The 12,416-nt window shown below is 42.6% G+C and overlaps 1 protein-coding gene and 1 non-coding gene across 51 annotated transcripts in view; one reads left to right on the plus strand and one right to left on the minus strand.

The window, feature by feature from the left end:
• The window catches only part of CDC42BPA (CDC42 binding protein kinase alpha), a 320,030-nt gene extending 308,733 nt beyond the window's left edge, over positions 1-11,297 (minus strand). For 45 of the 50 annotated variants that reach the window (XR_011996312.1, XR_011996310.1, XR_011996309.1 and 42 more), the window contains exon 1: positions 10,461-11,264. Coding sequence is in view for 44 of the 50 variants with exons in the window: in XM_072732778.1 (XP_072588879.1) it covers positions 10,461-10,638 (178 nt within the window). In the remaining 6 variants the exon portion in view is untranslated. Of the gene's footprint in view, positions 1-10,460 lie in introns of all 50 variants that reach the window. The other 5 variants (XR_011996311.1, XM_072732780.1, XM_072732768.1 and 2 more) reach the window with 3 other exon arrangements.
• Positions 4,739-4,846, plus strand: LOC112923588 (U6 spliceosomal RNA). The gene has a single exon (XR_003235721.2). It is a non-coding gene; the product is annotated as a U6 spliceosomal RNA (small nuclear RNA).
• Positions 11,298-12,416: the final 1,119 nt, after the last annotated feature.

Below are 12,416 nucleotides of genomic sequence, written 5' to 3' on the forward strand. Positions count from 1 at the left end.
TGCATAAGTAGTACTTTCAAGCATAATTAGATTGGGGGAGAGAAGAACAATGCTGACGGGAAAGAAGGGAAAAATAAATATGTATCAGAGGAGAGAAGAAAAGCTAATTAATTTATCCCCCTATAAGCTATTTATCTTTAAATAATCAAATCGAACTATCCTCTAATCTTATTATCTGCCACCCTGAAATCCAGAGACGTTTATGGTAATCACAAAACTGCTCACATAGGGCTGAAACAGCACCAATTACAGTAGTCTTCCCTCATCCATGCGGCATATATTCCAGGATCCCGGGTGGAGACTGCGGATCGTACTGAACCCTACAGACACTACGTTTTTTCCTATACATATATACCTATGGAAAAGCTTTATTTATAAAGTTACAATAGTAAGAGATGAACAGTAACTAAAAATATAACCATCATAAAAATATACTGTAATAAAAGTTATGTGAACAGAGTCTCTCAAAATCTCTCCCTGTACTGCACTCACCCTTCTGGTACCCATGTGAGATGATAAAATGCCTATGTGATGAGGTGACATGAGGTGAATGTCAAAGGCACTGTGACATATTGTTAGGCTATACTACTGACCTGATGATCTGTTATTTTACTGTGCTTCATAGATATTGTCTTTTTTCTTTTTTCTTTTCACAAGTTGAAGGTATATGGCAGCATTACATAAAGCAAGTCCATCTGCACCATTGTTCCATTTACTTTGTGTCTCTGTGTCACATTTTGGTAATGCTTGCAATATTTCAAACTTGTCATTATAATTGTATTTGTCATGGTGATCCAGTGACAGTAAAACTGTTTAGGGACACCGCAAACCACGCCTGTAGAAGATGGAGAACTTACCCAAAACATTGTGTGCATTCTGACTATTCCACCAACCGGCCACTGCCCGGTCTCTGTCCCTCTCCTTAGCCTCCCTATTCCCTGACATGCAACAATACTGAAATTAGGCCAGTGAATAACCCTATAATGGCCGCTAAGTGTTCAAGTGAAAAGGAAGAGTCGCCTCTCACCTTAAATAATAACTAGAAATTACTAAGCTGAGTGAGGAAGTCATGTTGAAAGCCAAGATAGGCCAAAAGCCAGGCCTCTTGTACCAAACAGCCAACTTAAGAACACAATGAAAAAGTTCTTGAAGTAAATTAAATGTGCTACTCCAGTGAACACATGAATGATAAGAAAGCGAAACAGCCTTGCTGCTCATATGGAGAAAATTCCGGTGGTCTGGACAGAAGATCACACAGCCATGACATTCACACAGCCATGACATTCCCTTAGGCCAAAGCCTAACCCAGTGCAAGGCCCTGACTCTCATCAATTTTGTGAAGCCTCAGAGAGGTGAGGAAGTTGCAGAAGAAAAGTCTGAAGCTGGCTAAGGATTGGGGTTCATGATGTTTAAGGAAAGACGTCGCTTCTACAGAAATGGAAGGTGAAGTAGCAAGTGCTGCTGTAGAAGCTGCAGCGAATTATCCAGAAAACCCAGCTAAGAGAATTTTTGAAGGTTGCCACACTAACCATCAGATTTCAATGCAGACCAAACAGCCTTACACTGGAAGAAGATGCCATCTAGGACTTTCATAGCCAGAAAGGAGCCAATGCCTGGCTTCAAACTTTCAAAGGACAGGCAGACTCTCTTGTTTGTTAGCGGCTAAGGCAGCTGTGACTTTAGGTTGTAGTCAATGCTCATGGGCCATTCCAGAAATCTTAGGACCCTTAAGAATTATGCTAAATCTACTCCACCTGCGCTCCAGAAATGGAACAAAACCTAGATGTGGAACAAAACACATCTGTTTACAACACGGTTTACTGAAGATTGTAAGCCCACTGTTGAGACCTACTGCTCAAAAAAAAAAAAAAAAAAAAAAAAAGATTTTTTTCAAAACATTACTGCTCACTGACAATGAACCTGGTCACCCAAGAGCCCTGATGGAAATGGACAACGAGATAGTGTCTCGTTGAGATTTCATGTTTGTGAGCACAACATCCATTCTCAGCCCTTGAATCATGAAGTAATTTTGACTTTCAAGTCTTATTATTAAAGAAATACACTTCATTAAACTATAGCCGCCATAGATTGTGATTCCTCTGATGGATCTGGGCAAAGTAAATAAAAACCTCCTGGAAAGGATTCACTGTTCTATTGCATCTACTCTAGATGCCATTAGGAATATTTGTGATTCATGGGAAGAGATCAAAATATCAACATTGACAGGGGTTTGGAAGACACTGATTGCAAGTCTCAGGGATGATTTTGAGGGGTTCAAAGCGAGGAAATCACTGCAGGTGAGGTGGAAAGAGCAGGAGAACTAGAATCAAGAGTGGAGCCAGGGAATGGGACTGGCTAGCCACAATCTCATGGTAAAACCTGAATGGGGGATCCCTGGGTGGCTCAGCGGTTTAGCGCCTGCCTTTGGCCCAGGGCGCAATCCTGGAGTCCCGGGATCGAGTCCCGTGTCAGGCTCCTGACATGGAGCCTGCTTCTCCCTCTGCCTGTGTCTCTGTCTCTCTCTCTCGTGAATAAATAAATAAAATCTTTAAGAAAATATGTTTAGGGATCCCTGGGTGGCGCAGCGGTTTGGCACCTGCCTTTGGTCCAGGGCGCAATCCTGGAGACCCGGGATCGAGTCCCACGTCGGGCTCCCAGTGCATGGAGCCTGCTTCTCCCTCTGCCTGTGTCTCTTGCCTCTCTCTCTCTCTGTGTGACTATCATAAATAAAAATAATAATAATAATAAATTGCTTTAAAAAAAAAAGAAAATATGTTTAAAGAAAAAAACCTGAATGGATAAAGAGTTGCTTTCATAGATGAGCAAAGTGATTTCCTGAGATGGAATGTACTTCTGTTGAAGATGCTGTGAAGCTCCTTGAAATGACAATGAAGGATTCAGAATATCCCCATAAACTGAGTTGATAAAGCACCAGTAAGGTTTGAGAGGACAGACTCCAATTCTAAAAGAAGTTCTATCATGGGTCCGATGCTATCACAGCATCACATGCTACAGAGAAATCCTTCATGAAAGGAAGAGTCCATCAATGAGGTGAACTTCACTGTTGTCTTATTTTAAGAAGTTGCCACAGCCACCCCAACCTTCAGGGCCCACCACCCTGACCAGTCAGGAGCCACCAACATAGAGGCAAGACCTTCCAGCAGCAAAAAGATAGCAACTCCCTGAAAACTCAGATGATGGCTACCATTTTTTAATAACGTATTTTTTAATTAAGGTATCTCCTTTTTTTAGATATAATGCTATTGCCCACTTACTAGACCACAGTATTATGTAAACATAACCTTTATATTTATATGCACTGGGAAACCAAAAAATTCATTTGAATCAGTTTACTATGATATTCACTTTATTGTGGTGGTCTAGAACCAAACCCTCAGTATCTCCAAGGTGCCTGTATATATGTTTTTCTCTTTAATGAAAAGATGGTATTTTCTAGTTTCTTTACACCACATATAAATAGGTGTTGACACTTAAACCCTTACTTTCACATACAGTGTTGTAGGTAATAGGGAAATTCCACACGACACCAAAAATCTGAAACCAATAGGTTAGCTAAAATATTATAAGCTTAGATAAAACAATAATACTCTAATGAATTCTAAAATTGCCTAATTTGCAACGTGTTAACAATTATAGTAACTAAAGCTACAAAAGATAAAGCAAGAATTTCTGTATTTATTGTGAATTCTGTATTTATTGTGAATGCCTATACTTGAAAAGCAAACTTAATTAAAACACAAAAGGCCATAAATAGTCTTCTCAGTAATTTCAAGGACGGAAGGGTTGACAGCCCTGGTTCATTATTTTATATCTAATTTCACTGTATTTTATAAGGTGCTTTTCCTAGATGCAATTGTTCATCCGCATCACTCTTATGCTAGACCACCATGATCAAGTTTCTCTCTCAGGTCACATGACAATCACACAGAAGACAATTAAAAGTCCACAACCACCAAGTAAACGACAACTTCTTCAGGTTTAGATTCTCTCTCAAACCACAAAGTACCCCAAAGTTTCCCAAAATTATCTCTTTCTGACCCTGATACAAGGCTCACCATGACCTCATACTAAAAGTACATTTCCCAAAGGGTGTTCCATGGAACACTGGTTGCCATACATCTTCCAGATATTCTAAAAAAAGATGGTTCTATATTCATACCAACTGTATAAATTCTAGGATAACTGGGAGTATTTCTGATGTTTAATTTTGTTTAAAATAGTTTCCCAAATTTCTTTAGCCACATAAACATCTCCCTCCCCTCCCTAGCCACAAAGCACTTATTAATATTCCCTGGGTTTCCAAAACACATTTTGAAACTAGGGATGGTGCTAGAGTAAAGAAGCCCTAATTCCAAAATAGAAGCAAAGAATTCATAGCAGGAAGAATTAAGGGGCAAGCAGCAAGATGGGAAAGTGGGGAGCCATGGGAGCCAGGTCTTCACGCCTTCTGTTACCACAAAAGCTAAAGTGCTGCTTTCCTATAGCAGCAGATAAAAAAGCATTAGAAGGGGGATAGGAAAGCTAGCTAATATAGGGCTAGCCATTCCCCATGTACTAATTGGAAAAAGGAAGTGGACACAAGAAAGAAAGTATGGAACAGCTAGCTAGGAAGAGCGATTCTGGTGCTCTGATGGGCATCAGTGGAAAAGAGAAAGAAATCCTCTTGATCTACAAAAGAGTTTTGTATGCAGTGACACAACAACAAAAAAGGCATTCTCTGCTCACTTTCGGCAGCAAATATACTAAAATTGGAATGATACAGAGAAGATTAGCATGGCCCCTGCACAAGGATGACAAAAAAAAAAAAAAAGCCATTCTTATATCTGGGATGACCTATAATTACAGTATGGGTCATTCAAAAACAAATATCATTATGTAAAGAACTTCCTGACTCATTAACATACAACAAAAGCAAATGAGCAAATACTTGGCCATAACTTCTGAAAACTTGAAGTCACTCCCACTGGTAGTTTCATGAGTAAAAGGATCAGAAAATCCATGGAACTAGCAAATCCTTCTCACTTGCAACTATTCTAGAGTTCATCTGGAGTAATGGGGAAGATATAACCAAAAACCTAATACCAATGTCTACAGGTCACATGATTATCCCTCTTGTTCAACAAACTTCCAACTCTGACAATCAATAAACCAACATCCAAGAGCCCAAAGTCAGAAATGGAAAAATGTCAAAGGAAATGGAAATGAAGCATCAAAGACTCAAAGACACTACAAAGGAATGAAGTCAATTTCTCTGTTCACTAAGTTCTTATAAATTAAACATATCCGTTCACAGTGCAGACTTAAGTAGCAACTCAGGACACCACCATATTCACACTCATTTTTATCATTCACCCTTTCTCCCATTCTCCAACCCTCCCTTCCAAGTTTCTTGCCCCTACCTAAACTCCTCTGTATTAACTTCTTCAGTCTGTCCCTAACTTTATCATGTCTGCTTTTTGAAAAAAAAAAAAAAAAAGGAATTACATCATCTTTTTGCTGTTAAAATATTTTAGCTTCATCTCCACTGAAGTTTCAAACTTTTAGGATCCCATTCCACAACAGAAATACAGGAAAACACAAGAGTTTTCCATGAAAATACTCTTTCTAAACGCAATGTCCTTGATTTTTTCGATTCTGATCTATTTAACTTTTTAAATGCTTGGACTTAGTAAATTGATTTTTAAAATCTATCTAAACCAACAGGATGAAACACAATGAGCTACATACACAACATAGCGGCAAAAGATTTCAGAGAAATGTTTTGCCTGCCATTATAGAGTAGTGTAGTAAAATATTAATTTGTACCAAGTAAGGTTCCCTACCCTAAAATAGCTTGGGCTTACTCTGTAATACTAATCAAGTCCCAGGAATTATGAAACATTTCATAAAATTGCCAACATTATGCTATTTGTTTTTACATTGCGAAGGTATGCCTTACATATCCATATGAAAAATAAATTACTAAAAGTCTTAAAACTGTTAATCTTAATATCCCCATTCTTGCTCCCCATTCTCTTCCTAAAAGAGACACAAAATACCATATGATTTCACTCATATATGGAGTCTAAAAAAACAAAGGCAAACAAAGACAAACAATAAACAGACTCTGAAACACAGAACAAACTGATAGTTGCCAGAGGGGAGATGGATGGTGGGCATGGGTGATACAGATAAAAGGGATTAAGAGTAGTTTTATCTTGATGAGCACTGAGTAATGTACAGAATTGCTGAATCACTGTCTTGCACACCTGAAAATAATACAACACTGTATTGTTAACTACACTTCCATTAAAAACAGAAACAGAAAACAGAGAAACGGTTAAGTAATAGCCACCACTTATCGAGTATGCCTCTACCATGTACCAGCATTGTGCTAGGTCAAAAAATCATACTTCCTCACTGTTGTTCTTACACTAGAATATTAAGTGACTAGGATAAAGGAAACAAGTGCTCAATCTGTATTTCCAATGACATTTATGACAATCCTAAGGACTAACACAAAAATAAACTTAATCAATTATATGAAATGAACACTTTGATAGTTTGGTATGACAAATTCTTCTAAAGTAAAGCTAATAAGAAACAACAGAAGTGTAGAATGAAGTGTCCTAGAAAAGATTCAGATCCTTCTAATCAAGTCATCATCACCTCACTTAATTGACCCACATCTGAAAAAATGTAAGTTTTAAAATTACCCAATGAAAGGAAAAGTTTAAACCACAGTACCCACTGAAGTGCTCTAGTAATAAGTTTATTATTAATCTTTTGGATATATCTTATGGATATATACACTAACCTATAAAACTATTAAGGATAATTTTAAACGAAAGATTACAAAGTACAAGATTCAAAAAGCATCAAAAAAGTTATCCACGTACAGATAGCCTTGTACACATCTTTTGTATTGAGTAACAATATCTTACATCTATTCTTTAAGTACGTTGGTAAAGAACTGCCAAAAATTTCAATTTCCCATTTTAAAATAGAGAGTAGGGATCCCTGGGTGGCGCAGCGGTTTAGTGCCTGTCTTTGGCCCAGGGCGCGATCCTGGAGACTCGGGATCGAATCCCACGTCGGGCTCCCGGTGCATGGAGCCTGCTTCTCCCTCTGCCTATGTCTCTGCCTCTCTCTCTCTCTCTCTCTCTCTGTGTGACTATCATAAATAAATAAAAATTTAAAATAAAATAAAATAAAATAAAATAGAGAGTAGCCAATTCAATGAATAATGCACTCATTTAGTCACTGCTAGCAACTTAGTTTATAATATAAATGTTATTTTTACTTCCACAACTCTTATTCAAGAGTTATACTACTGATATCAAAACTATTATTTTATAAACAAATGTACAAATCATTATCATTTCACCAGTTAAAAAACAAAGACACAAAAGTCTTTCAAATCTTACCGGATATAACTGGGACATATGTATTATTAAATTTCATAATGGGCCTATGGGCCTAAGGCACTCTTATCCCCTTGCTCTACTGCTAGTTGCCTTCATTCCTTCCCCCTCTCTAGAACTCTACTTATTACCTCCCCCCAACCATCAGCAAGAGCAAGGAATGCTGCCCTCCCTCAAAACAAAAACAAAAACAAATCTGAGTGAAATGCCAGTTTTCTTATTCTCATGATACTGTAATGAACAAAACATTAACTATACCAATATAAAAGTGAAACGGACCATAACTAGGAATAAAGTGAAACTGATGGAAATGAACCAAAAAGCAGACAGAACCTTGGCTGACTCTATTTTTTAAAGTAGCCTATCATCAGCAAAAAACTAAGGCATAGCAAGCGGGCATGTTCATTAACATAAACAACCAAACACAAATATATAGCATGTAATATAGAGTATTTAACTACTACTGCTCTACTGTTGCAAATATTGGGTCTTCTAAAACTAAAAATTTACAATCTAAAAATTCTATCTTTTACCACAAATCATAATGATCATATTTAAACCCTACAAACAATCCCTATAAATTTCCAACACCAACCAAAAAAGCAATGTTTAAGAAATTAAACTGAGGTCATTTCACTATCTGGAAATTTCATCTGTGTTTTTATATAATGTTAGATACTAAGAATCACATAGGACATTTCCCCAAAATGTAGTAATCAATTCAGACACAAAACAACAGCTGATCTATTTCAATACTTAAATGGAGAGAACAGACTGGGATTCTCAACCTAAATTCTCAAATAACTTTAAAATAATAAATAATACAACTCAAGATACATCTTTTGACAGTTTTTCCATTCTTAACTTTTTCTTGGTCCTTACCCAAACTTCTGCAGTTGATAACTCCCACTTTCAAGACCTCCTACTTAAAAATGCCTGACTCGACACTGCCTAGCCCCACAGCGTACAAATTTCTCAAAAATTCTAGTCTCTTTTTCTCCACTACAGAGAAAAACAATACAAATTTACTGGAGACTGTACATTTTTGTTACATTATATCAGACATTATAAAAAAAAAAAAAAAAGCAGAATACCACTAAAACAAACTGTGCAAAGTCCCTGGTTTGAAATTACTTAAAATATATTAAGAAAAATAAAATATATTTGGCCCAATACTTATTTGACCTTTGGCTTATTTGGCTTAAGTTAAATATGCATAAGCAATTTTTTAAATAGAGATGTAAAAAACAAAAATCCAAGAAAACATCTTTAGTGAAAAACATACACAAATTATTCTGGCAAAACAGCAAAATACCTTCTTATATAAAACTACTATGTAAACTCTTAATAACCAAAAGGCAACTGAGGATAGGATTTTCTCTTTTATCATAATTTTAAAATTATACCTATTACTGATACATAGAGTTCTCCCATCATTTTGTATATGAGAAGGAAGAGATTCTAACAACAATCATGATCATTGACAAAGAGTGTCGCTATGGAACCGTAATTCAAGAACTGAAACTGTAAAAGTACCTAAGCCTTTTTTTTTTAATTTTCAAAAGAAACACTTAAAAAAAAAAAAAAACTCTGAGTGTAGGAAACATGAAATGTAAAACGACGTATGCTTTACAAAATATTTTACTCTATGCATAAAAACAAAAGACATACAAAACCAGTACCAAAGTCAATCAAAATGGTGTTACTCTTGAGACAGATGACTTAGAATTCTTACATTCCTAGTATGAGCCTGGTAGTCTGTTTGTAAAAATCATCCCATTCACACTTAGGAATACACACACATTTTAAACACCTCATGACAAGTTGCTAGGAAACTTCTGATACTGGCAAGTTAAATAATTAAAGGCCATCTTGAATGTGATTTATCTGAAAAACCAATTTTCAACAAATTTCTAATCAAATAAATAAATAAATGAAATAACCACCACTTGACTTTTACTTCAAGACAATCGAGCTTTACTGGGAACAGAGACATTTTAGGACACCTTCCAACAAACTAAAATTATTCATTCGTATTCCAAAGATACAAAACGCTTCTTTAGCTAAAAGCCAATGTACCAACACAGGTGCGGGTGGTGATGCGGGTTCTCCCAACAGAGACAGCCGCTGGATGCTGGAATGTGCTCTCTCTTAACAAGGGAAGCAAAACTGAAGCCAAGCCTTCCAGCTTGAAGGTCACATGGACCTACTGCGCTCATCTCTGATCTATTCCACTACAGCGGGTCTTCTAAAGCTCATCTCTATTTAGGGAAGTGAGGACAAAAATCTAACCGGTTTAGGTTTGCCTTAGATTTATAATCTATCTAACCCTCAAGTGGGAGCTGTTCCCAAACATTCTCCACCAACTACTATCACAGAATTTTTTGACTATTATGTCATGCTATTCTACAAACATGACAATTTTTGGAAAGCCCATGTTTAGTAGTTTCCTTTGCTTGCACCACATGGAGATGAAATAAAACCCCGGCCGAACGCCACCTTCCAGATCTCAATGACCTAAGTAAGACATTTTACTATCTCCTCCCATTTCAAGAGTGATTCCCAAAGTCTGGGAAGGAATGTTTCCACCAATAAATACCTTTCCACTGAATGTGTGTTATTCCGCCATGCGTTAGGCAACTGTAAGCAATAATCCATTTTGCTCATCACAGAATTATTCAAAAATCTCTGACTGCTGACCTAAAAAAAACTTAAGTTCTCCCTCCTGAATTCCACATCAAATCAAGCCAATCATTGAGCAGCATGGTTTTAGTCTTGGGGAAAATATCTACCAAAACCCTAAAAAATCTGGAATAACTGGTATCTATTCCTTCATTGTACATGCATTTAAATGCACGGCCGGTACCCATCATGTATTTAAGTCTCTGTTATATTATAAACACACGTTAACACGAACACGATAGCTACCTCTCCGTGTGCCGATTACAGGGTCGACAGCTTCCTCCGAGAACTCCTCGCCAACAATTAAATCCTAATGCCCACCCAAAGGGAGCTTGCTGAGAAACACAGACTCACCCCATTCCAGGTATTCAAGAATGTTCTTCTCCCTCCGCAGCGGAGAATTGTTGCATTCATCGTAAAGGCAGATGAGGATGTCCAGCAGCGTCTCCACGCTGAAGCACTGCCCATTGGTCTGAGCCGGCCCGTCCAAAATGAACTGCTCCAACTGCCGCAAGCGCACTTCTCCAGACATGGTTGCTCGGGGGGCCGCCGCCTTCCACTTCCAGGAGCCGTGCGGTTTGCACTCCGGGGACCCGAGAGCCTCCGCTGTCAGAGGCGCGGTTTGCACAATCCGCCCCTCGCTCCGCACACGACGGTCATGCACCGCGGGGGCTGGGTGACACCCCGCCGCGCCAGGAAGCTCACTTCACCCGAGCGTCTCGGATCCCGCACCCGGGCATGGATTTGCGGGGAGGAGGGGGGAAAGTTACCGTAAAAGGGATCTTTAACGCATCTTAGAACGAAGAATACAACCGTGTGCCGTAGGTTTAAATAAAATAATAATTAAAAGTACGGCGAACCCAATAGTCGGGATTGCTTTTTTTTTAAAAAAAAAAAAAAAAAGAAGGAAAGAAAGAAAAGAAGAAAACCACAAAACCCAACTCTTCTCCTTCATTCAAAACGCAACTCGTGCCACACCATCCCGCAACGAATCCGGCCGCATCGTCCAGGAACGGGGTCCGATCCGCATCAGCAGCTCACTTCCCAGGAAGGAGGAGGACGGGAAGGGAGGAAAGCCCCAGAAGGTACATGGGGGAGGGAAAGGCTCCGCGCTGCTGCAAAGGCGGCCGCCGCCGCTGGGAGAGCGCCCCGGCGGGCGGGGAGGGGGCGGCGGCGGCGGCGGCGCGGCGCGGCGCGGCGCGGCGGCGGGAGGGGGACCGGGTCGCGGCCAGGCCCCCGAGGCAGCCCCTCGGCTCGCCGCCCGCCCGGTCCCGCCCGGAGGACGCGCTTCCTTTCTCCTCACGGCTCGGCGGCGACTCGTCCCCGCCGCGGACTCCGCGCCTCACTCCTCATCGCCCTCGCGGCGTCCGCCGGGGCCTGACGCGCGGCGCGGCCGGGAGCGCAGGCTGCGGCGGCGCTCGCCCCGGCTCCGGGGGCTGCGGCTACTCCGCCGCCCGCGCCCGCCCCATGGCGGGGGGTCTCCGGCCGGGGGCCTGCGCCGCGCCGGGCGGACAGCCGCTCTCCCCCTTCGGCCGCCCCGAGGCTCCCGACGCCCTGGCGCGGGAGGGCGGGCGGGGGCTCCGGATTCACAGGACGCGGGCGGCGCCTTCTCCCCCTTCTTCACGCCCCGGGGCTCAGGGCATCTTTCCCCGACGAGGCGCAGGAGGAGGGGTCGGAGCCGCCGCCGAGGCGAGCAGAGGCTGCGGCAGCCCGGCTCGCAGCCACTCCCTTCCTCTCCGTCCCACCCCTCCCCCGCCTTCCCGGCCTGGCGCGCTCGCGCCCTGGGCTCCGCGGGGCCCCCGCCAGCCCCCACGCGCGCGCCGGCCGGAGGCGCGCCGCCGCGCCCGGATCCAAGATGGCGGCCCGGCCGCGCGCGCCGCCCCCCGCCCCCCGCCCCCGCCCCCGCCCCGCCCCGCCCCCGCCCGAGCGCGCGCGCGCGCAGCCGCAGGGGTCGAGTGCCGCGGCCGCGCGGAGCAGAGGGGCGGCCCCGGCGGGAGGGCGGGGCAGCGGCGGGCGCGACGTGGAGCGCGGGGGCGCGGGGGCGCGGGAGGAGCGGCGGAGCGCCACCTGCCCTCGCGTTGGCCGTGGCGGGGCGGGGGCGGGAGGAGACGAGGGGCTGCCCTGCGGAGCCCCGTGCGCGCCCCCGCCCCCGCCCCCCAGATGCGGTTCCCGCGTGTCGTTCCCAGGACGGACGCAGTGACACGCTCGTGTGCGCCAAGGGCACAGCGCCCACCTCCTGCCCCGAAAGTTCCCCGCGCGCGGCCCTGCGCTTCCTGCCCGGGGCCCCTCCGGCGGCTGCCGGTCGGACCC

The sequence above is a fragment of the Vulpes vulpes genome, chromosome 13 (genome assembly GCF_048418805.1).
Source record: "Vulpes vulpes isolate BD-2025 chromosome 13, VulVul3, whole genome shotgun sequence".
NCBI lineage: Eukaryota > Metazoa > Chordata > Mammalia > Carnivora > Canidae > Vulpes > Vulpes vulpes.